Source organism: Apodemus sylvaticus, chromosome 16 (genome assembly GCF_947179515.1).
Source record: "Apodemus sylvaticus chromosome 16, mApoSyl1.1, whole genome shotgun sequence".
Lineage (NCBI taxonomy): Eukaryota > Metazoa > Chordata > Mammalia > Rodentia > Muridae > Apodemus > Apodemus sylvaticus.
The window spans coordinates 3,600,627-3,625,260 of record NC_067487.1 but is presented as its reverse complement, the minus strand read 5'-3'; the positions used below and the strand labels follow the sequence as shown (position 1 = coordinate 3,625,260).

Sequence of the window (24,634 nt, the reverse complement as noted above, 5' to 3'; positions counted from 1 at the left end):
CCCACTGGGACTGGCCGCACGCCCGGGGCCCCAGGGCCAGGTGTGCCCTACTCGCTCTTCCCCAACCTCAGCCCGGTTCCCACGCTTCCTGGCTCCACAGCGACCGCACCCTGGGTCGAGCTGCGTCCACAGGCCCGCTGTGCCTGTGGCAGCCTTGTAAGGCAGTGGCTGCCTCTGGTGTCAGTGTGCTGCGCTCCGTCTGGGAGGGGCCTTAGTGCGCGCCTAAGCTGAGAGGGAGGAGGAGGGGCATGTGGGCGGTGCTGGAGGGCGGGGCCCAGGCGGACGGCTCTGAGAGCTCGGCGCCCCGGGGCGCGCGTCTAGTCGCGGAGGCGCAGCAGTGGACGCGTTTTGGAGGTAAGCTAGCGCTGGGCGCTGTCCGTGGTCCGAGGCGCCGTCCTGAGGCCAAGGCTCGGGACGCCCCTGGTCCGTGAGGCTGGCCACCTGCCACTCTCTGCAGTGGCTAGATCAGCTCTCACTGCTGAAGCAGGGGTTCCTCAGAGACCTCCGGGCAGTGGTGTCAAAAATGGGTATGCGTGTACACTGAGCCAGGTGCATTGCGTCGGCACTTAATATGGTGGACCGAAAGCACCCCCACGGCTCCCCACCAGACCAGTTGCCAGGCCTCGCCGGGACCCAGGTCGCTGCTGGTGGAACCTGGTAGGAAAGGGAAGCCACCGCCCGGAGCTGCGCATACCGGAGCTGGAGCTGCGGGGCGTTCGTGGGTCCAGAATCCTGAGCGCGCGTTGCGTCCTGCAGGTGACAGCGCCTGTTCGCCACCCTCCTTTCGAGCCTACATATCTCGTTCGAGATGGCGAGGGTTCTGTCAGGGTCTCGTGTTGAATACCCATGTTTGCGCAAAGGAGAGGGAAGATTCGATCCTTGCTCGGCGGTTTAGGTTATGTAAACGAGGCCTTGAACAAGGTGAGGAAGACGAGTAGTACCCTTTGTGGCGCAGCGTTGGACAGGCTGTGTCTTGGTGATCGCGACTGTGCGTGTCCTGGTGCGAATGGTGGCGTTCGACCCAGCGCCCACTTGCGTATCTGGCCTCTCTTGGCCGCGTAGGTGGCCTTCTTAGGCGGCGCGAGCTCTCCAGGACTGGAGCAATGTTGGGGGGTGGGGGGAGGGTGGCAAAGCCCTGCTTGCCTTTAGCTGGGTTCTCTGGCGGCAGGCTGCTGTTTCTGCTCGAGTGCCAGCCCCTCTCCCATCACGTGACCCTGGAGGATTGGCGAGGGGGAGGGGCACAATCTGAGCGTCTCTAAAGGATTCCTCTATTCAGAAAAGCTCGTGATTACCACAGGGACCCACCATTATAAAAGGTGCCCTATTCAAGTGGCGTATTTGAATAGACAGGTTTGAGAATCCCTGTCTTTACCGATGGTGAAGTGAAGGCGTCCTGCGCAGCAGCACGTTTTCCTCCTGGTGCTTCTTAGGTTCACCTTCTCCATTCTTTGAGGTTGTGATATATGACTTTTAACTATCATCTAAGGCTTTGGAAATTTTTATAAGCATTAGAAAATACCGTTTAAGAACATTGAAACCAGGCATGAGGGGTGTAGGCTTGGGAGAAGTCTGCAGAATGGGGCCCTGAAGACAGCTTTTCTGAGTTCCACAGAGGATGAGACCTAGCTTCCTCAGCAGGGCCTGCTGTCCTATTTATAGTGCACAACTGAAGGAGGAGCCTGTAGGAGGTGTGATTTCAGTTTTGTCAGGAAAGGGAACTTTGCAGTCTTGTCCATCTCTTTTCCCTCACCCAGAAAGTCTGTGCCTAGAGACCCCATGCAGGAGAATGGAGCTTCCCACTTCTTACTGAAAGGAAGGAAGAGTTGGAGCTGCTCAGCCACAGCCAGGCTTCAGACATGGCCACCAGTCCTTAACACCCTCATGGGGTCTCCTAGTGCTGATTCAACCTGGAAAGACCCTTTCCTCGTAAAGAAGGGTCACAGTGTTGCCACCTTAGCATCTTCTATTTATGGCCAGGGCTTTCCTTGTCCACAGCATCTCCCTACTTACACCACCTTCCAATCAAAGTAGCCCCAGCAATGACAGCCCCACTCATGACTCTCAGGAGTTTCCTTATGGCATCTTTCACCAATGGTATCACTCTGGGCATTCCCTACCTAGGGCAGTCCCATCGAAGACCTGCAGCATCCACCCATAGTACTCTCAGATCTGTGCCCTATCCTACCCCGGCAGCTCTTGGAAAACCTTCCCGTAGTGTCTTTGTCCCAGGCAGGAGTGGAATGGAGCATCCCTACTGGGGTCCCAGAGGATGTGGTTTCTGTGAACTGAAGTCTGTACTTGCTTGCCCCGCAAATGGTTTACTGTTGTCAGGGAAAACTCCATGGACAGAATGATACTTCCTGATGAAGAATGAGACCTCTTTAGGTCCATGGTCTCCCATAACTACAATGATGCAACTCAGTTGTAAGTCGCGGTTTGATGTCTAAATGGCCCAAATGTAAGGGTTTCTTTGGTCTTTCTGGCAAGTATGAGGAGGATGGTTCATGAATCTCAAGCTCCTTTCCTACCTGCTAGGCTTTAGTGAGCTCTGCCAGATGGCTAGCTCCTGAAGTTCCCTCCCATAGGAACCCTGCTTTAGTATTGTAATTTCAATTTCCTCCTGGCAACCATTCCCACTGCCCTTTGTGCTGTGGTGGAAAGTGTGGGGTGGAAGGGTCTTGACAATTTGACCTTATGAACATCATCCTTGAACACTAGCTTAGCTCTTGCCTGTAGGTTTTGACCTTTACACATATGAAATCACACAGCTACTATTCTATTAGACTATCTTCTTTGGCCAGTCTTGGTCTAAGCAGACTCACCCATGGCTCTAGTGTTCTACCTTTCTGTTCTGCTGTCAGCAGTCTTTGCATCTCTCTTGGAAGATCGAGAATACAGCTGCCTTGGACTCTCCTATGAACTGAAAGACTCCTGAAGAACAGCAGTTGCTGGGCCTCAGGTCATGTGTACCTTCAGATTTAATGAACCAGGGGTGCTGCTTTCTAGAGTGTCCTACCAGTTCCCTTCCCTGCTTGGTGCTCTGTGTTCTACATTCCACCAGTTGCCTGGGACAGACTTAAATATCCCACCTGTCAAGGTGTACCTGATATCTGGTTTGGAGTTGTGTCTGTACTTTCCTGGTTATACTAGTGGAACTTGATATTCCTTGTGTTCTGTGGCTCTCCCCTGGATGTAGTAGTCTTTTGTTCTGATGAGTAATCTCCCTATTTCCCCCCTTATTGACTACAGAGGCTTTTTGTATATATTGGACAAGCCATGTTTGTTGTACATAACAAGAATCTTTCCTTCTCCGAGCTTTGACATTTTAGTCTCTTACCACTTTTTTTGATAAGCAGAAGTCCTTTTGGGAGAGTGTATAGTGTGTCCTGTGGCAAATCTTCCCTACCCAAGGGTATTTGGCTCCTGACAGTGGGAGATGGCGTAAGAACACTTAGGAGCTCAGTCTCCTCATTCCCCTGCAAGTGTGACATGTGCTCATACTATATGCTTTCTTGCCTTCTCTATGAGCCTCCATTTTTCTGTCCCAGCACCTAACAATTGAAGGTGAGATATGTGCATGTCACAGAAGATAGTGCATTTGTAGTTCCATGTAAAACTCAGTCTACTTGGGCTGACTTTCCAGGGTCTTTGGGTGTAGCCCCATCTGACTCTTTGGCCCCGTCCCATGGTTTTATTCCCCTATGGTTGCTTCCAAGATAGTGCCTTCTTGGAGTATACTCCAGAGGAAAGGTTTCAACCAATTCTTTACAATCCTCTGGGGAAGTCTTATTCTACTCAGGAGAGCACAGGAAACTGATTTAATCCCTTCCCTCAAGGTCTCATCTTCTTGGAGGGATAGATGCAAACAGAATTCTGTCTGGTCTCTGTCTTACAGGGGCATTGGCAACAATTTACCTTCCAACTGTAGACAATCTAGGTAGACTTCATGTCAAGATACTGTTTCCAAATCAGGTTCCATGCAGAGGTTCTGGCATTAATGTGTTTTGAGGGGCTACTGCTCAGCCCCTGTTAGGTAGTTGCCTGGCCCCAGGACAGCTGCACCTACTGGCAGTCTTCAGAGCCCCTCTCACTATCCAAGGGCAATTCTGAGATGTGTAGCATGCAACTTGGGAGTGGCCATGTACATTTGGTGATCATGAAGCCATGCTGATGTTGAGTTAGGAACAAGTCACCTACAAGTTCATCTGGACCTGACACATGGAGCTTCTAGAGGGAGCATGGTGGCAAACCCTGGCATGTCACTGTGAGATAGATATTCAAAATAGTGTCTCTAGCACCTCTGCTGTAAGTAGATCTCAGAACATGGACCCACAGTAAACATACATCTTGATCTTGATCTTATCCATTTGGCCCCATGCAGGATGCTGTATTGGCAAGTATTTTGGAGGATGGACTAGAAAGAGTGTTTGATCAGATGATATGTGATGGGATTTAATTTCAGGCCTTAGACAGTTGTCTAGAGCCTGGAACTCATAATTAATGCTGGCTATGTGGGGGCTACCACTCTTTTACTCTCCACTTACATTTCTGCAGTCACTCAAGACTCTAGAGAAACCTGGTTTCTAGCTGGACAGTGGGAACAACCTTAAGGAGTCACTCTGAAATATTTCATAGTTCTTCCACATTCTCAGTCTTAAGCTCCCACTTAGCTACAGGGGTTTGTTTCATTCATTATTTTTAGAAGGTATTTCTGTAACTCCCACAACCAAGAATGGTGTTTATCCTCATTTAATAGAACTGTAAGCCAGAACCTCAAATGGTCACTCCTGAAAGTGGCTGTATCCTTGAGTTTCCTACTGAGGGCAGTCAGGGCAGCATTGTGGGTAAAGCCTAAAATGTGAATTCCAGGAAGGTATGAAGTAACTGGGTAGAGCTCATTTCTGTTGCCCTGGATGCTGGATACAAAAGAAGACCTAGATGTATAGAACTCTAACTCTAACCCAGTCTCCTTGCCCAGGATTCCCTACTCCTAACGTAAGTATGGGGTTTTCTGGAACATGTAGTCCTGTTCTGCCTACACTGCAGCCCAGACCTAGGATATAGGAAGTAAGCTGACATGGACACTGGGCTACCCTTCCCCTGCAACACCCAGGAGAATTGTGTTGGGTTTAACCTAGAAACAGTGAGAAGAACAGGGTTTAGTTCTCAGGTCACCCTGTAGGCAGCATCCCAGTCTTGGGGCTCCAGTCTCGGACTGTGTTCCATCCTGACCAATCCTAGTCATCCTCTGAGCTGTAGGCTTCTGGGTGCACTATGTAGATGGGGCCTGGGTGACAAGAGGACTGGCTGGATTTCCTGATAGATTTGAGCTTCTGTTACTACCTCTGTGTGTCTGCAGGATATACACATTCAGAAAATTCTCACTTTGTGAGAGTTCACCCTGCCTGGGATGACAACTCCTATTGAGATAAGAGGCCACTCACATGGAGTATCCTGACAAGGATCAGGGTGTATGGCTGTACTATTAATGAAACAATTATCAAAGGCTGTGTTGTGCATAAGTGTACTCTAAAGTACAGAGCTTGTATAGGATAGGCTGCCTGTGTCCCATCCTCAGATGAACCCTCTCTAAGGCTAGCTGAATATGCCTAGATCCCACACAGTCAGACTAACCTTGGTCTTACATGGGATCCTCTAGGACTTAAGCTTTGGGGCGGGGGTGGGGTGGGGAATGTAATAAGGAAGAAGAGGTGAACTCCTAGTGGATACTGCCCATTCTTTCTTTCTATCTTGGACAGGTTTCTTTCTCTTGAACTTCAGTCATGGTCTTTCTAATTGGCTGTCCCTGACCTTATCTTTGCTGATGAGGCCTGTGGAACTGAGGGCAGCCTAGCTGGTGATCAGGGATTGAGTAGTATGTGTCTTGCAAGTGGAAAAAAGTCTAATTTCCCTGGATTTATCTGGAGGTTGCTTCTTTCAAGCCCAATCAGCCTCTAATAATGAGGATGAAATGGAGTTTCTGGAACATTCTAGAGAAAGAGCTATCCCTGGCTTGTGTGCTCCTGTGGAGATTCCCCAGAGAGGCAGAGTGCTTTCTTCTTTTCCGTATTCTTTCCTGTTTCCAGACACTTGTCCCATGTACTGATATCTGTCTCACCCATAGACACCTGGCTCATAACCCCTACTTTACTCATGAACACCCATCACATTCATAAATGCCTTCTCTGCTCATGGAAACCTTGTCCTGGTTGTAGTGACAGATTCCTTGCCCTGCTTACAGACAATCCACTCTTGTAATGGGGACTGTTCCCATATGCATGCATATGGAAGTCAGAAACCAACCTCACTGTCATTTCTTAGAACTCACTAATTACGCTCAGCTGACTGGCTGTTGCCCTCTCTCCATCTCCCCAGTGTATAGGAGGATTAAAAAGCACACACCGACATACCTTTCTTGTTTCTTGTTTTTGTTTGTTTGTTTGCTTGTTTTTGTTTTAACAAGGGTTCTAGGAATCAAACTCATCTTCTCAGAACTGATAGAGCTATTTTTCCAACCCACTGTTACATTTTTCTTTAAGCAAAAAATCATTTTTATTTGTTTTAATATTTTTCATTCTGAAAAATGGGGCCCAGTTGATTTCCTATAGGCTTTGTTGGGAACAGTCAATCCTTTGGGGTTGACAAGGAAAAGTTAGGGTATATGGGATGCAAGAAATCTTGTCTGGGCTAACGGGGTACTCAGGATTTGCAGGAAGCCTTGTCCCTGGCATCTGCCCATATCCCCTTCCACTGCAAGATCTGTAATTCTACCTCCAGTTGGCCTCCCTTGCCCTCCTCAGGCCTGGTCTGAAGATGCAAATCTGGTAACATAGTCTGTCCCTACAGTCAGTGCTGTTGTGGATAAGTTACCATCTCCTGTCCTCCTGACCCCTCAGGGAACATAAGCAGTCAATTGCTGGGTCACTGGCTGGCGCCACTCCCTTCCTCCACCACACCTCTTTGCTCCCAGAGCAATCACTGTTGAAGGAGGCCGGCTCAGGAAGGGGCACCTGCTGATAGGCAGACCCCATAGGATGAAGTTGGGGTACAATGAGAGACAATGAATTACAGGTTATCAGGAAAGGGGCACATGTCATATCTAGGACACATACCTGAGGTGTAGGAGTCACACCTTGGAAGTACAAAGCACACCCAAGAGGCTGCCGTTTATCACCACACTTGGTGGATCAGGTGCCTTCTTGGAAATTCTTCTAAGTGAGCTAACTTCCCTGATGGAAATTATAGTGACATGGTGGGACACACAGAGATCTCCTTAAACTTTAGACTTGCCTTAGATGCTGTGGGCAGGAAAAACAGGAGGCTAGGGCCTTTAAATGGAGGATGGGGGTTGGGAAAGGCTGCAGCTGGCCATCCCACAATACTAGAGGGGTGAAGGAGAGAATTAGGCCTATAGGTACCTCCATGTTCCAGGATACCTTGTCTGCAGCCTCAATTCTCTTTAGACTCGATTCCTCAATTTAGCTCACTACTGCTGTTGTGAGCTAATGGATCTGTTCACATTAGAAAAGAGAACCTGTGGACGGGAGTTCTGTGTCCTCATAGCTTGCTCCTGGGTGTGCCCTGATTGCACGGCACCCTTTCTCTTTCACAGAGCAAGTGATGATCTGGCGATCTTTGTAGAGCCACAGTTAAGACCAAACTCACTGTTATTTTTATATTAAAAGCATTTTATGATGTGATATGAAAGTAGTACATGTTCAAGGTAAAACAAAGCAAAGATGGATGCAAAGTCTGGAGGCTTGACAATAGTCCCCAAGGTATGTCCTGAAGGAAGGGTCTCAAACCCCTGTTGCAGCCTATCCTTTGTGCAAGTGTATTGTTGATGTCTTTCAGTGGTTGCTATGTAGGTCCCATACTGAGCTGATCTTGCTGAAAAATCTTGGCACTGGAACTTTAAAATAGTGTGGCCATGCTGTCAGCTACTCAGTAAAGTCACAGTTGTCAGCTGCTCTGCCACAGAGCACAAAAAAGCTCCAGGATGACTTATTCCAGGGTTGAGTTTAGAAGGGTTCTGCTTTCCAGAACTTGCTTGCAACTTGGTTGTTACTTGAGCATCCTATTGATTCCTTTGGTCAGATACCTTTCAGCCTGCTCTCTGCTCTGACTCCTCAGTTCTGAACACTCATCTTTCTAGAGTGTCAGAATCACTAGGAGGCTCTCTGAGCTACTGCTGTAATCCCTGATCCCCTGGATGTGGGTGGGAGTCCTGCCTAGGAGTCTTTCTCCTACACCAAATGAACAGTGGAGGGGCTGGAAGTGAGAGTTCCTTCCCAAGAGGCCCATCCCCACCCTGGTACCTATTCACTATCTTGTGGGTCCATAGTTCTGTAGAAACCTGGACTGAATACAATCTGCACCTGTCTGATATGAAGTGGCCACACCAGCATGAGACACACCTTCACTGTCCTGATGTGCCATTCTTCTGCTGCAGGTTTGCTTACAATTCTTTTGCCTGGTTTGAATTTGCTGCTTGCCAGACTCTGACCTGCCTTAGTGTCCTGCAGTTCTCAGAAGGCAGAGCCTCTCTCTTGTTTCAGTGTCCTATGAGGGCCCAGGGCAGAAGCTCAGATAACCCATGCACTGCATGGACTTGATTCACCATGAGTCAGATCTTGTGGAGATGTAGAAATTCCTGGGCTTCACACTTGGCTAGAGCTTCCTAGTTAATCTTGCTGTCCTCATCTGCTGAATTTTTCTGTTAGGCTTTTATCACAATTTTCAAGGGGGATGGGCAAGAAGGGGACCTGACCTTTGTGGAACTCACAGTTTTGTGAATTCAGTAGGGGACACATTTCACAGCATGACTCGACCACCTTGTCATTGAGGTTTCTAGTCTGGACAGGGCCTGCACGTTTCAGCTTTGTGGGTCAGTGGTGTATGCCTATATCAGGAGTTCCTCTCCTTGCATTGAGCTGTTAATCAGTTGCCAAAGAAAAGCTATCTGATAGCTCCCCATTATGCTTCCTGGGGGCTGGAAATTGCATGTGTCTACCCTTGCTGGAACATCAGTGGCTGTGATGGGTTCATCTACATATCCTTGTGCTCCTGAGTCTTGCTGGGAAGTAGTACCATCTCCTCAGTCTTCTTAGCCCTCCAGGATGTCTGCCCGTTTTAGGACTCAACAGCCCACAAAAATCCCAAAGAATATGGCTATACTTCTCACTGTCCCTTCCTCAGGGTCCCTTCTTCCGAGTCCAAGGGCCAACTCCACATTCTAGGATTCCAGGGCAGGCCTTTATTGGGTCTCCAGGGTCACTAACCACTCCTGGGTGTGGCTTAGCCTCTGCTCGGAAGGCTCAGGTCTGAGGGACAGTAAGCATAGCATGACTGGCCTGGATCTTAAGGATGGCATTATTTTATAGACTCAAAGCATCCCTCCAGGCATTCACCCACAGCACGTAAGGCCCAGGGAGGAGGCCATGGAAATGTAGGTTAAGGTACAACTCACTGTTGCTGAGTCAGATCCTGTTTCCTTTTTCTAGAGTCTGCAGGTGGTCAGACTGGCAGGCTTAATGCCAGGTCCAGCAACTGGACCAACACGATCATGCTGGGCATTCAGCTCCCAGGGTTCCCAGACCCCAGAAAGGCTGCTCTTCTGCAGCTCTTGCCTTATCTTGTTGCCTGGTACCACATACTGCAGCAAGAACCAGGGACACAGATGGGGTGTGAGAAGCAGAATGACCCCTTTCTTCTCCTTCTTCCCTAGCAATATGGCTGACAGCAAGGCCAAGACTGCCAAAGCTGCTAACAAGACACCACCCAAGTCCCCAGGAGACCCAGCCAAGGCTGCGAAGAGGATGTCACTGGAGTCAGAGGGTGCCAATGAGGGTGCAGCTGCAGCTCCTGAGCTCAGTGCCCTGGAGGAGGCCTTCCGGCGGTTTGCAGTACATGGGGACACCAGGGCAACAGGAAAGGAGATGCATGGCAAGAACTGGTCAAAACTGTGCAAAGACTGCCACGTGATCGATGGGAAGAATGTGACCGTCACTGATGTGGACATTGTCTTCAGCAAGATCAAGTAAGTGTCATGCAGGCTTAGGTGGCACAACTCATATCAGTAGCTGTGAGGGTCTGTGAAGTATCTTGGCTTGCAGATGCTGACAACTTGAAGCTAAGAAGTGGACACAGAACCTGTTGTGTCTGGGACAGTCTGGGCAGTACATTGGTCACAAGTGCCTTGGAACTGCTTGGCAATGTTCTGACCTGTAGTCCTTGTCTTGGTCCATTTGGCCTTGGATGTGGCCAGGGTCAGGGCTTCTGGCCTTGAGAAAACTTAGTTAACTCTAACCAATACCCTGGTTATGATCAGGATCTGCTTAGATGAACAGAAACCCATATACTGTGTGCTGAGTCTATGAGGTTAGTGTGAGGCTCAGGCCTATGTAGCTTTGTTTCCAGGACAGGGCAGTGGCTCATGACGCCCTCTTCCAGACCCTTATCTATCTCCATTAATTTTGTACTTGAGAGATGATTGCATATACAGCCAAACTGATACAAATCAGAGAATGGCCATTCATCTACTGTTTTGTCTTACATCTGCATGCTATCAGATCCCGTGGTTGATCTCTGTGTGTGCTGCTAGCTGAGCATCACTTCCTCTTCCGGATTTGGGTGGGTAATGTCTTCATAACTGTGGTTGCCAATCACCACTCTGCTTGTGGAATTGTTGATATTCTTCAGGTACAGTAAGGCTTCCCTGCCTCCAGGTTGTGCACTGATATGTGGGGGAGTCTTTGAGCAATAGCCAGAGGGGTAGATGTGGCCTGGCAGATGGCTCCTGAGAGCACCAACGAATATCACATGCCAGGAACTTAGGCATTCCTGGGAAGGTGGAGAGATTTAACATGTGTCCCAATGGAAAAAGGTGGCCTAAGACAGATTTCCAGATTCAGGGTGATATTGATATCTTTCTCTTCCAGCTGAAACTAGCTGTAGCTTCCTCTAGATCCTGGTTGAGGGAAATGAAAGGAACTGAGCCTGAATTTTCAAGGTCCTGGCCCCTAAAGGGGGCTCAGTAAAGATTATTGAGCCAGAGCCTAACTGTCCCCTTGTATTCCAATGCTGATATTGACTTCACTGTATACTGGGAGCTTGAGACCTTTGCAAACTAAGAAAATCTCAACACCGTGCTCCCTAGTGAACTTCCTATTGCACATAGCGCACAAAAGTCTGTCTTAACTTTGAATGGTTGTACTGTAAAGGCTGAGACCCAAAGGGGTCCTGCATCCTGACTCTCTCCAGGCTCTGTTGATCTCAGAAGAATACAAAAAGGAGTCTGAGCTAGTCTATTCTGCTTGCTCTGTCTCCTTGTGGTTTCCAACCCCAATGAGAAGCTGGAGAAGAGACTCTCCATGTAGCCTCCTATGAAAGCAGATGTTATGTGTACATAGTTAGCCCCTGCCCTTTCTCCCATCCGAGACTTGTTCCTATGATGTCTCAGATCTACCTCTGTCCGAAGTTCAATTATTGTGGGTGAGGATAGTAGAGGAAGTTATGACCAGTGGCTTAGATGTGTATAGTCACTTTAGCCTGATGCCTACTGTGAAAGCCCTCACCTCTACTCTGGAAGGCCCTTGTCCAGGGCTCCTATGTACTTCTAGATTGTGGTCCTTGGGCTTCTGTTAACACTGCTTTCTTCACAGCCTCATCTGTATGCAATGCCGTGAAGACCCCTATGTGATCCCCACAGAGGAGAGTCTACTGAACACTGTATTCAGTCTATTTCTTTTATAGGAAGGACCCAAGACAAAGGGTCAGTGGATAGTAATTCTCTCCCCTGAGTCCCTAAATAGAACAGCACAGTCATTGGAGATCAGGAGCCACAAGGAGTCTACAAAGTACACAACAGGTCATAAAGACTTAGGGATATGCATGCATCAAGATTAGCCCACAGAGCCGCTATACTGCTGCTTCTCCTTCATAGATGACCTGGAAATCTTGATGCTTATAGTTCCTAAGACTTTCCCTATACATCTCACCAAAGTGACTGTCCCTGAGTTCGGGTACTGTTACCACCATGGGCCTTGCCAGGGGCTGGGGGAAGCTTTCCCAAGTTTGGTGGAGCTCACTGTGCTGGCCACACAGCCTGTTCTGACTCTCACTTTCTGGAAAATGTCCAGCCTCTTCATAGAAATTGGCTTTATGAGTTTCACTAGACAGTTCCAGATAGGGACAGGCAGGTAGGTCCTGATAAAAAAAAAAACTGCTGTGGTAGGTTGGCCAGTCATGAATGAGGGAGACTGACCCAGGCTGCAAAATGATCAGCACTGGGCTCTCTGATACAGGGGAATGACCCTCATCCTGGTGTCAATAGCTCCTGTTAGGCCAGTGAAAATGACATGTAACACTGAGACCTAGAAAAACCAGGTTAGCTGTGTATACAGTTAAAGCCTTGTTTACCATGTGTATATTAGTCATGTCTACCATGTGTATACAGTTAAAGACGATGGTTTTAATCCCAGCACTTGGGAGGCAGAGGCAGGCGAATTTCTGAGTTCGAGGCCAGCCTGGTCTACAGAGTGAGTTCCAGGACAGCCAGGGCCACACAGAGAAACCCTGTCTCAAAAAACAAAAAACAAAAACAAAAACAAAACAACAAAAAAAGCTGATGGTTTTATGGCGCTCACTGGCAGTGTTTAAACTAGCAAATGAACTTGGACAGCTTCTCACTTAATCTCTCCTCATGTTCCTTCTCCACTAGCAGGTGTCCCTTATAGACTCTACCCCGAGCTTACCAGAAAATCTGGAAGCTCTTCCTACACTGGGAGCCTTCAGGGTGTCTTTTAAGCAAGGCTAATGAGCTCATCATGCTCTTCTCAAACATGTCCCTCATGATACTGTATCCTCAGTAATCCCAGTGTTCAAGATAATTAAGATCTAACCAAAGAATAAGGAGACTTCTTTACTTGTGTCTGTAAAGAAGTTTTTAGAAAGGATGGTTGAAAAGTAGGAAGAAATGACCTTTCCAGAGGTCAGTCATCTTCTCCAGCTTCTTCTGAAGGATGCTACCTTCCAGCTTTTGTGTGCCTGTATATGTGCACTGTGCCCCTATGTAGAACTTACGTTTCTGCAGCTTCCTGGTGGGTGTCCTTATGCTGTCACAGGTATTTGGATGATGAGGGCCACAGAGGACTGAGAGCTCAAGCTCCTTATGTCCTTCTTGCCCTGGGAAGCACTGGACCCATGTGAAGAGAATGCTTGTTCTCAGAATGCAGAACTTCAGACGCTCAGACATTTCATTCCTGACTCCAGGGCATGGCCATTCTTTGTTGTAGACTCTGGGCTGCCTGGGAACCTTGGACTGTCCTTGTCTTATAAGTCAAGGTCCTGGAGAGCAAGTACATGCAGCTCAAGCCCAGAGAAGGCTCAAGACTATTACAGTCTAGGCAGACAGGGTATCAGTGCTGGGCTTGCTGACACTGTGGGTACACACTGTGGGGCTGATGTCTAGCTGTGTGGCTGGGGAGCCCAGGTGAGGATTCTATACTAAATAGAGACCCAGGAACTCTGATGTTCCTTTTGACTACACACCTAGACCCTTGAGACCTTAGAGGCTGCCATCCTCTCATCTCTTACTATCTTTGAACTCTCATTCCTGCTCAGAGCCTAGACTCCATTGGGTTCATTATGAACTATGCTCCACTTGGAACACCTCTGTTCTGGAGGAAGATTCTCACTCCAGAGGCATTTGTGAACAGAAGATTCAGAGTCCTATTGTCCTCTAGTGTAGAGGGACAGTATTCTGAGTATCAGGGTGGTGAGGGAATGCTAAAAAGGGTCAGCAGAAAGGGTTGGGGAACTCTGGGATTTAGATTTCCAGGAAAACCGTGGCTGTAGTGGTGCTATTTGTATTATGAAGTCTGGGTGTTTGTGATCCCTTGAGGGGCAGCAATTGCCTCCTATCGGAGTTTGGGGCCTGGGAGGAAATTGCTTAGGTACCTCCAGGAAGTTGCTGACTCTGACAGGACTTGAGAGGAAAAAAAAAGTTCAACTATTTCTGTTTTGGGGCAGGTTGCCATGGCTCTGCAGGCGTGGCGCCAGCTGGGGTATCTGCAGCCTTTGTTTGGGTCCCTGTCACCATGGCAGCGCTTGTTTGTTTTGATGTTACTATGTGTTAAATTTTAAACAAATTTCTTGAAGCTCTATACCAAGTTTTATTGTAGACTACTGTTAACCTAGACTCTCCATCCTGCAAAAGGCTCAGCACAGCCAGTCTCCACATAGTTAATGGAGACCTGACATTGAAGCAAGGCCAAGGTGGTGGCAGCTTGAGAAACACCTGCAGGCCCTAGGCATTGTATCTATCTGTGACTGTCTGTAAGGGGTCTTTGTTCCTGAGTGTCTGTGTATGTACCTGTGTATGCTTGTGGAAGAAGAGGTACAGAGGCCTGGAGTTGGGCTGGACTTACCTACTACCTCCTTATTTTAACCACCATACTGCCAGGTAAGGAGACCCAGAGACCTTTGGCCTCACTAGGCCTAGACTGGGTGCTGGGTACCCTCCAGAGTAAACGCACAGATTCCTGCCAACACTGTGCAGAGCCAGAAAGTAACTTGGCTGGAGTGTTAGGGCCCGGTGTCCATTATGTCTGGATACAGGTCAGAAGTAAGCCAGGTCAGTCCCTACATGTAAGAAAACAGGGTCTAGATCTGTCTAGACTGGAGATTTGTCAGACACTGCTCAGTCTGTGAGCTGCTTGGTGTTCCTTACATGTCATAGCTAGTCAGTAAAACATGATGGGACTTTTCTGATGTCTGTATGCTGCCAAGGCGGCTCACTATAGAAGCCACCTGGGTTAATGTAGCCCATTACTCCTAGGAACAAGCCTCAGGTCTGGAGTCCTGGCCATAATTTTGGGTAACCTTGGGAAGGATGGATTTCTGTGTATACTACCTGTACAAACATCTCAGAGAATCCAGATGCAAAGGACCTTAGACATGTGAGGACCCTTGGGGGCAGCCTCTGTTCCTGGCTGTGGGGCCCACTCAGTTCCACTCACCTATGGCACACATGTTACTGGAACTCCTCCTTCAGGCTCGGCTTCCTGGGTTTCGGATAAGGCTGTCACATGCTCCAGGGAAGAGTGGCCTGACCCTGCAGGCCTCGAATGGAGCAAGATCCAGCATGCATCTTATTCTTCAGGCATCCCAGTATCTGAAGCCTTGCTGCTATTCTTACTTCTGTATGGCCCTCTAGTGGCTGTATAATGGCAGTACATAGTGACTCCTCAGCTGCCTGCTGGGGAACTTAGGGTTTTGACTTTTGTTGGAGGATAGCCAGGACATGTGGAGCTTTTTTTTTTTTTTTGTCCTAATAGTCATTGAGCTAGTGGCCCCTATGACTTTCTGGATAAGGCTTCATATGTTCAAGTGAGTCTGCAGTGATAGGCCGTGGGGATGATAAGCATATTCTGTTTCTCAGCAATTTTGTCTTGCCTTGGGAAGCTGGCTGGCCAGTACATGAAGGAAATGTAAGAGAATGAACTTCTCCAAACATCCATAACTTGTCTGAACAACTGGAGGCAAGTTAATTAAGTCCTCATGGCTTACCCCTAGTTAATCCAGGCCAGAGCCGTGAGGAGGTAGGGGTGGACAGATGCGCCCACTTTGGGTCACCTGGTGAATGTTTATTCCAGTCTCAAGCCCCTTGGAAAACAGAAAATGACAAGTAGAAAGGGGCTTTAAGGATTTGTTCTCAACAGAGGGAAGTAGCAATGCTGCAGGTCACAGATGCTTTCTCTAGGCAAGTTGGCAACTGTCAGTAAACAGATGTAATGTGGAATGTGCCCAGAGTAGGGCCACAGTTTAGTGGGGTTGGCAGAGTAGGGTTACTGCTTGGACTCTGAGTCCCTGAGATGTGTAGAGTCCTTGTGGTTAACTGGCAACCAGGCCCATCTAGGCAGAGAACACATTACCTGCTTCCAAGGAATTTAAGTCCAGTGACCTTCTGAGGGTACAGAGAACTGAACGGCCTAGATTTGCCGCTGCTGTTGTTGCACAGAGACTAGGCTTGGGTCCTGGGAAGCAGTGGGCATGGCAGAGTCCTAAGGAAGGAACAGGAGACTGGTGTCTGAAGAAAATGACTAGACTTCTGCACCTCCCTTGAATACATATAAAGAGTCAGACACTGATAGCAACAGACAACTTGAGGCCCATGGCAGCTGAGACTGCTTTGTGGTCCAGAAGGCTCAGGTCAGCTCCCTTATTGTTTCTACAGAACACCTCCAGAAGGGATTCCCATGGCGTAGCATCCCTGCAAGGCAGGATTCTGGACTAGAGGTCTTCACTGCCCTGGAGTCCCTTCCAGGTCCTTTAGCTGCTCTCTGACCACCACATGTATAGGGAGTGTATAGCTCCCCACTCCTCAGAAGCACCTTCTCTGACTGCATAGTATCTGGCTGACAAGGTTTCTCTCTGGTGGTTACTTCAGAAGCAACAGCTTCTGTAACTCCCAGGAAGTAAGAAGCACAGACAGCCTTGTCTTATCCTATGTGCCCTACTCCTTCACCTCTTAAAAGTTTTCTTATTACACAAGCCTTGACAGGGACCCCTTTGCAAAGTGCTGAGTAGGCTGAGTTAGGGGCTCTTTGAAAGTCCAAAGCTGAGGTGAGGAGTGGTAATGTTTGTGGTATTGGCCGTAGATTAGTCCTCAGAGGGCTCTGCTGCTGAGGCTGGGTCCTGACCCCTCTAGCCAGGTCCTGGGGTTCCAAAAAGACTGAGAAGGTGTCCCTGCAGATACAATTCCAGGCCACAGGAATACATGTAATTAGATACCCACTTGTAAGCCAGCTTTGGACAGCTTGGGAGCCAAAGGCAGGGAAGTGCCCTAGGAGTAATGGATATTACTCCTGAGAGCTCTAGATATAGGCTCTGTGGGAGAACCATGCAGAGGTTTTTACATCTCTGAGGAAGAAGTGGGCATTGTCTTCTCGGAGTAGTTGGGGATTCTGCTTCAAGAACTGCCTGGGTCTCCTGGGGTTTCTCTCTGTGAACTGGGGCACCAAGGCAGGGCTCCCTCTCCCCAACAAAACAGACTTGTAAGGACACAGGCCAGAAAGGGATTCTTGGTACCAGTGGAGCAGGCATCCAACTCTATCTGAATGTGGCCTGTGATGGGAGAGCCCCTCCAGTTACCCCATGCCCCAGTGACTCAGACTGGTGGTGCCTGGTGCCGAGGCTGCCCAGAAATGGCCTTGTGCCCCAGCAGCAGATTGCCAGGCTGGCCATTAGGCCTGGCATCCTCATGTCAGCCCAGGAAGGGTTGGGAGTAGGAGACAAGAGTGCCATTGACTTCTCACGACAAACAGAGCAGCCCTGAGGGGCCTTAGATCAACACTGCCTCCCACCCCACAAGGTCCTAGGAGAGAGGGAAAAGCTGTCAGCTCCAGGCACCACTGAACTGTGAAGTCAAGCTGCTCCAATGCCCTAGATCCGCCCAGTATCTCAAGGGTAGCTGGTAAGTGCTGGGGCTAAAAGCATTGAAGGACTAGAACCCACCTTCTAAGACATATCTACTGAGGCTCCTCACCTATAGTAGAGGCCATTTGGCAAGGTTCTAGGATCACACACTGTGGGCCTCTAGCTCCTATGCTGTATCCTTGATCTAAGTGTAATGGCTCAGTGGTTTTCCCAATCGCCTGAGAAGTAGGGGTGGCCTCCAGCCTGGGGCCCTGTGCATTTCTCCAAAAACATTTGACTCAGCTCTTCTGGTTGTTTGGTCAAAATGCCGTATATATTCAGGACATTATGTATAAAGTGTGAGACTCCCCTAGGCACCATTAAAATTTCAGGGTGTGTGGGAACAGTAGCACTTTCATCTCTGGTTCCATAGCATAGCCACTAAGGTTCCACTCTGTTACTATGTTGCCACTTATGTTCTCACAAGGCTGCCTACAGAATGCTTATCTGGTCACTGCTAAAGGACATTTGGGTGGTTTTCCAAGTTAGAATAACTGAATAAAATCTATACATTATTCATAAATGGGTTTAACATGAGCTTCAGTATTCATTTTTCTGGAAGCAGTCTGGCCCCCAAGAAGACTGGCTTGTGGTACATCCTCCTCAGCATGCAGCAAGCAGTCTGTCTCCTCATCACTTCTGCTTCCCCATGGGTGACTTCCTGTGTGTGTTGTTCCCCATCAATGGCTTTTCCTTGGTTAGGTGTCTGGTCCAAATACTTGGCCCATTTGAAATTTTCTTTTCTCATCGTCAAGTTCTTTGTGTATTTTAGATACAAGCATCTTTTCAGGTTTGTATTTTATGCATCTCTGTGGTGTTTCTTTGCCTTCCATGTCATTTGAAAGAGCATGGATTTTAATATTCTGAAGTCTAGTCTGCCCACTTTTCTCTTATCGAATGTGATGACTTGGTCTTATTTCTAAGAAATCCTTGCCCACCCTAAGGTCACCCAGGTTATTTCTGGGGTCATGCTTTGAGTAGACTGAGGGAGCTGTGGATCCTAGCTGGTTTATTTTGCATAGGTAGCAGATGTTCCAGCTGCATTCTGAAATAGTCCTTTCTCCTTGACCTTGTTCAGTTAGGCACCTATGTAGGTGTTTCTGGACTCCAGATACTCCGAGCTGTACATCTCACACTTTGTTAGTGTCTCTCATCCTGTCTCCTTTAGGAGACTTCATGGTGTCTTGGGATAGTATAGTCTCAGACTTCCAACTCTGTTTTTTTTTTCTTTGTTTATTGTTGCTGTTTTGTTCTGAGACAGGGTTTTGGAGCCCTGGCTGTCCTGGAACTCCAAGAGTTCTGTAGGCCAGGCTGGCCTCGAATTCACAAAGTTCTACCTGCCTTTGCCTGCAGAACCCATGCTCCACCACTGCCTTGTTTTTGATTTCTGAAATTCATCTTGGCTGCTCTGGATCTCATTATGCTGATGGAGATACTTCAGAGCCCTACTGGGATTTTGTCAGTCAGCTGCTTTAAAGAGCTGAATGCTTAGTACTCTGCAGCTGGGGTCTGTGGCATGCCTGGCCGTACAAGGCAGCTTACCTCTGGTCATTTCGCTGAAACTCTCCAGCAACATGCAGGACATGCAGACTCGTGTTTCTTCTACATTATGTCAAAACATTGAACACTTCAGTAATTCGGATTAGTTGGGAATGAATGCCAAGTTGAAAATGTCATAAAATTACAACAAATTTTGGCAGGAGGATTTTGTGAAATGACAAATTATCTAGTGATCACTGATGGCCAGGTACACTTGGTGAGTAGGAGCTCCAGCCTCAAGCCACCCTGTTGACTAGGGTGCCCTGCACTGCTCACTCTTAGACTTCTGATCAAGCTGGTGATATGGCTCCTCCTAATTTTGCCTTCTTTGATAACCACAGCTTTAGGCTCTTTCCAGGCCACTTCTTACCCTCCTGCTCCTTGACAGGTTAGGGTATCCGTGGAAGAATTTGATGGGATCTTTCCTGTTCTTCTCTCTGCTCCTCAACCCAGGAGAGACCACATACAGAAATGTTCTGACACATTTGGCTGTGACCAGTAGGGGTCACTGCAGAATGCAGTAAGGAATGGTATACCTGTGGGGTTGGTCCCAGAGGCCCTCTACCTGAAGACTTATGTGGCCTGTCATCCACAGAGGGAAATCCTGCAGGACCATCACCTTTGAGCAGTTCCAGGAGGCACTGGAGGAGCTGGCCAAGAAGCGGTTCAAGGATAAGAGCAGTGAGGAGGCTGTACGTGAGGTGCACCGGCTCATTGAGGGACGAGCACCAGTCATCTCTGGCGTCACGGTGAGGGGGGAGGCGTGGGTGGGACTCAGTGTTCTTGATTGCATCTGCCCTTGGGGAGACCATGGCCCAGCAGTATCTGAAGGCCACACTGGGTAGATTTAGGAAACTATTTACATTCATTAGTCTTGTAAGTGTGGGACTGACCCAGAGCCAGGAGAGGTAACTCCTTGTCTGTGGCCTAGCAGGCTCATACTACGTGGCCTGCCTACCCTCCAGCCCCTGCCACTTCCCACCTGAATGCTGCCATAAATGGTGGTGGTCCTTATCCAGTTGTATCATTTGGCTTATGATAACACTCTCTGATAACACCCTTTTCTATTCTCTTTCAGAAAGCTGTGTCTTCACCCACAGTGTCACGGCTCACAGACACAAGCAAGTTCACAGGCTCCCACAAGGAGCGCTTCGACCAATCAGGAAAGGGCAAGGGCAAAGCTGGCCGCGTGGACCTGGTGGATGAGTCAGGCTATGTGCCTGGTTACAAGCATGCAGGCACCTATGACCAGAAGGTGCAGGGGGGCAAGTAGCCTTATAGGCTGACGCTCTGGACACTATAGGTGGCAGGCACAGGACTTACCCATTGCACTTCATTACATTCCTATGTTTAACTGGGCAGAACTCAGAATGCACCTCCACTAGGCAATGGTGGGGGCAATGCCCAGGCCTCCTCTTGCTGGGTGCTTTGACACTTCTCTCTCAGACCCCAGGTTTGGGCCGTGATTCATTGTCTGTTCTAACATACCTGCCCTGTCCACAGCTGGGAAGTGGACTGCTATTTCCAAACTGTCTCCCAGGATCATACCACATTGGCCACTTGATCTGCAGGTAAAAAAGGGTGTTTTTTGGGACTGGCAGAAATGAAGATGAACAGAGCAGATGTCAGAACTCACACTGACCTTATCTAGGCACTTCTAGGTTGGCAAGAGCTAAGGAACTAACCAACTGCATAGAGTAATAATAAACAGGCCCCTTCATCTTTCTTGACCACAGCACATGACTGAGGCTACTTGGTGGGTTGTCCCAGTGTTTGTGAGAACAATTCACATCAGCACACATGCATGTGCATGTACACACACACATGCACACATGTGTATTCACCAACCGAGTCTGTGCTAAGAGTGGCCAAGAGAAAATGGAAGCTCCCCGGTGACCAGGGGAGTGACTTGGAGAATGAAGCTGGAAGTTTCCTCTGTGCTTGGTCTCAAGAGTGATCTAGAGAGATCCAGGACATCAAGCTGCCATGTCCCATCTCCAGGTTGGGACATACATGATGCTGAGACACTTTGTCCAGACCAGGCCTGGACAGTTGTTTCACCAGTGTGAGATGGAAGCTTTTGCCAGGGCAAGTTATGTTGTGTTTCTCTCAAAATTATGTGTCTTCAGCTCTATGGAGCCTTCTCTGGGTTCAGTTTTCCTAACTTTTCTCACAAGGGCAAGTGCAGGGTACTGGACACCAGAACCAGGCCTAAGAAAGATTTGCAGTATCTGCCAATGTTTCTTTTTCTGCCACAAGAGAGAAGCCAGGACTCAGCTCATCCAAGTGTGAGGGTGCCACATAGCCAGGCCCAAAGGCATGCACCATCCTCATAAGAGCCCCACAGCAATTGTTCCTTTGCATTAACAGCCCTAGTCTTGCATGCAACTTGGTGGACTGTGTGGCCTTGTTCCTAGAAAAAACACACAGTGGAGTCAGGATATGCTTCCTGGGGCAGATGGGTATTGAGGGTAGGATGTCTTATGTGGCTTGGACAACACAGGTAGACAGCAAGGCTGTCTTCCCCACTGCCATGGCACATAGTCACATTATCCACCTCTCTGAGGTTCAGAGAGCATGCCTTCACTGCAGCACCAGGGAAGATTACCTACTAGCCTAAGAGAGAAAAGCATGGGCCTCAATACCAGACCTCCCAGACAGCAGGCCCTCCGAAGGTTCAAAGTTAACAAGTTCAACATAGCCGCCACTGGAAGATCAGGGTGCTCAGCTTCCTCCCAAGGTTTTATGAGTTTGTCGTACCTGGCAAGCGGTGGAGCCTCCTTTCTGGAATCTTACCTCACTGGTCTGGGGAAACAAAAGACTCCTTGCACTTCTCACACCCTCACCCAGAACCCCTAGTCCCCATGTGGCTGGCAGTCTCTTGGTCTGAGGACACTCTTTTCTACTGCCTATAAACAGCCCAGTTGCCACCATCACAGCCAAGTGAAATGGAACACTCACAAATCCATCAGGAGGTGACTGCATGTAGGCCAGGGCAGAGGAGCAGGCTAGCAAGGCATCAGAGGGTCCCCATAACATGTAGTGGGTCAGATGTTTCCCTGACCCCATAGTAGTATGAAAACCCTGGACACAGCCTCCTGTTCAAAGGGCCAAGATACCAGAATGATGTCCAGATGAAGACTGAAGCCAGGGTTAACAGCCTAGGAACACCTAGGAAACAACATAAGTGTCCACCTTCACAGGACCACCCAGCTTCATGGGGACGTTTCATTATAAACTGGTCACCTCACACATGTGCTCAGGACTGAACAGAAAAGCTCAGACTGGCAAGCCCAGATAGGTCCTGGGCAGTAGAGGACCGGAACTGCCATCAGAGTCCCCAAAAATATGATCCTCAGCAGGAAAGCATTCTAGGAAAGCACTTGAGAAAGCATTTCTAATGGCTCTAACACAGTTTAGGTTTTGTAAATGAACATTGGGTCACTCTGCCTTGCCAGTCCTCACTGTCCTAGCACAGAAGCTGAGCACCCTTGGGATAGTCCTAGGCCTGCCCATGTAGTTCCTCAGCAACACCCAGAACTAAGTCAGACAAGTGGTCTTCATTGTGTCCCCCCTTTCCTCCAGAGTTTCCTCACACAGCACCTTTCTCTAGTCAGTGTTAACTTTAACTTTGAAAATAAACCCTCCCTCTAGATGATATATGTCATCCAGCAAGGAAAGGGTAGTAACAATTAGATCACAAAGACCTAGTGTCTTCATACTATCAGTTTAAAGTGTCTATGAAATTCGTTGTGGCATCCGTGTACCCTCTCAACATAGAAACTGATTTGAATCCAATTTTGCTGCACAAAACAGATGTGTATTTTCCTCAGTTTGATTTGAACACACAGGTAGAGTGCTTGTCTCTGTTGCATGTTTTATGCAATACCAATTAGCTATTACTAATTATGGATAAATAGAATTCAGTGTCTGTGAATAAAAACAAACAAAAACTGCACAGCATGCAAACCAAGACCCAGGGCCATGTGCTATTAGGTGACAGGCACACAAGAGACAGGGATAGGTTCTCACGGGGGAACAACATTTAGGAAGTGACATTTTTTTTTCTAGAGGTGACACCCAGGAGACAGAGACATATTGTTGTGAGCTGACCCAGGAAACAAAAGATACATTCTATCAGGGAAGACACTCAAGAGACAGAGATAGGTTCTCTTGAGTTATGACAGCAAAGAATAAGGACAGGTTCTGTCAGAGGCGACACTCAGGTACATGAAATGGAGTGACAGAGTCATTTGTTACGTTTGACACTCGAAGATATGTTCTGTCAGAGTGATACTTGGATATATTCTATTGGGGGTGACACCCAGGAACATGGTCTGTAGAAGGTGATATACAGGGACACATTCTGTTGGAGGTGACATTCAGGAGAGAGAGTAAACTGCAGGGAAGATCCATGCAGATGGTGTCTTAAGTGTCGGGGAATGATGGTAGGTGGGCTGGAGGCTGTCTGAAAACACTGACTCTAGTAGGACCCCTATTTATTTCTATTTAATGCTATGAACAACTAGTTAGTGGAAATGCTTTACCAAAATCAGAGTTCAAATTACATATTTAAATATTGTTGAAAGACCTATATTTATACTGGAGTATTTTTACACCTTTCAGTATCCTATCTTATATTGGGGCATAGGGACATTATGACAGATGGAGATAGTTTTGAAATGGGCTGTATGACAGTTCTGCCACCTCCCTGTAGTCTGTCCCAGGGAGTTGACAGGTGCCTGCCCTGAGCCAAGACCCAACCTTCCCACTCCCAGAGGCCCTGAGTTGCCTCTGCTCTCTGTTTAATTTACTGGCACACAGCTGTTCCCATGTGTTTTACATACTGTTCTGTAGCTGCTTTGGTATTAGAACTGGCTGGGAGGATTGAGACAGATGTCATGGCACAGACACATATGGTATTTGCCATCTGTCCTTTTTCAGGGTCGGTCTCTCTTTCTCTCTCTCTCTCTCTCTCTCTCTCTCTCTCTCTCTCTCTCTCTCTCTCTCTCTCTCTCTCTCTTTCTCTCCCCTTGTGTATACCTGGCTACCTGGCTACAACATGGGCACATAGGGGAAGCCCTGCCAATTAAGAATGGCAAAAGTGACAATTTAGCTGTACTGTGAAGACATCAGTAGACAGAATATCCTTCCAACACTGAGCCAAACTGCTCTTCTTCACCAACATACTACTGACCATTTTACAGTTCAGGGGTGTGGCCATCTTGGGACGCTTAAATTATCTCTTCCTTTAGACTTAACTAAACCAAGCCAAACAATAAAGGAAGCCTGTACAACTTAAACTTGAAAGGAATAATATGCTACTACTACTAGTTTGTACTAAGTTTTTTTTTTTTCAAGAAAGGGAGTTAAGTTTATATATATATGTGATATATATTTTTACACTATTTTATTAATGTTAGGGAATATGGAGTTTATCACTTTATCAGTGTGATGGGTAATGTTGATGTCATGGGTGTTCTGACTCAGAAAGACACTTATGCTGACATCTAAACTACACTTGCTCAGAATGTCTGTCAGGTCAGGATGGCCCTGCTGTCCCTCCTATAAAGTGCAAGGCATCTAGTCACCTAGTTGGACATATGGCCTGGCTCAT

At 48.0% G+C, this 24,634-nt stretch overlaps 1 protein-coding gene across 1 annotated transcript; it reads left to right on the top strand.

Moving 5' to 3' along the window:
* The first annotated feature begins 264 nt into the window (after positions 1–264).
* On the top strand, positions 265–24,373 carry Tppp (tubulin polymerization promoting protein). Its single transcript, XM_052159846.1, has 4 exons — positions 265–354; positions 9,728–10,039; positions 19,613–19,766; positions 20,096–24,373. Exons 2-4 carry the CDS (start codon positions 9,732–9,734, stop codon positions 20,288–20,290), a joined length of 657 nt encoding a protein of 218 aa, XP_052015806.1. The 5' UTR covers positions 265–354; positions 9,728–9,731; the 3' UTR covers positions 20,291–24,373.
* Positions 24,374–24,634: the final 261 nt, after the last annotated feature.

Excerpts from the sequence above, each read along its gene's own strand:
- Tppp (XM_052159846.1), top strand. The coding sequence starts at position 9,732 with ATGGCTGACAGCAAGGCCAAGACTGCCAAAGCTGCTAACAAGACACCA. Across the intron at positions 10,040-19,612 it reads ATTGTCTTCAGCAAGATCAA|AGGGAAATCCTGCAGGACCA; the intron begins GTAAGTGTCATG and ends TGTCATCCACAG. Across the intron at positions 19,767-20,095 it reads CAGTCATCTCTGGCGTCACG|AAAGCTGTGTCTTCACCCAC; the intron begins GTGAGGGGGGAG and ends ATTCTCTTTCAG.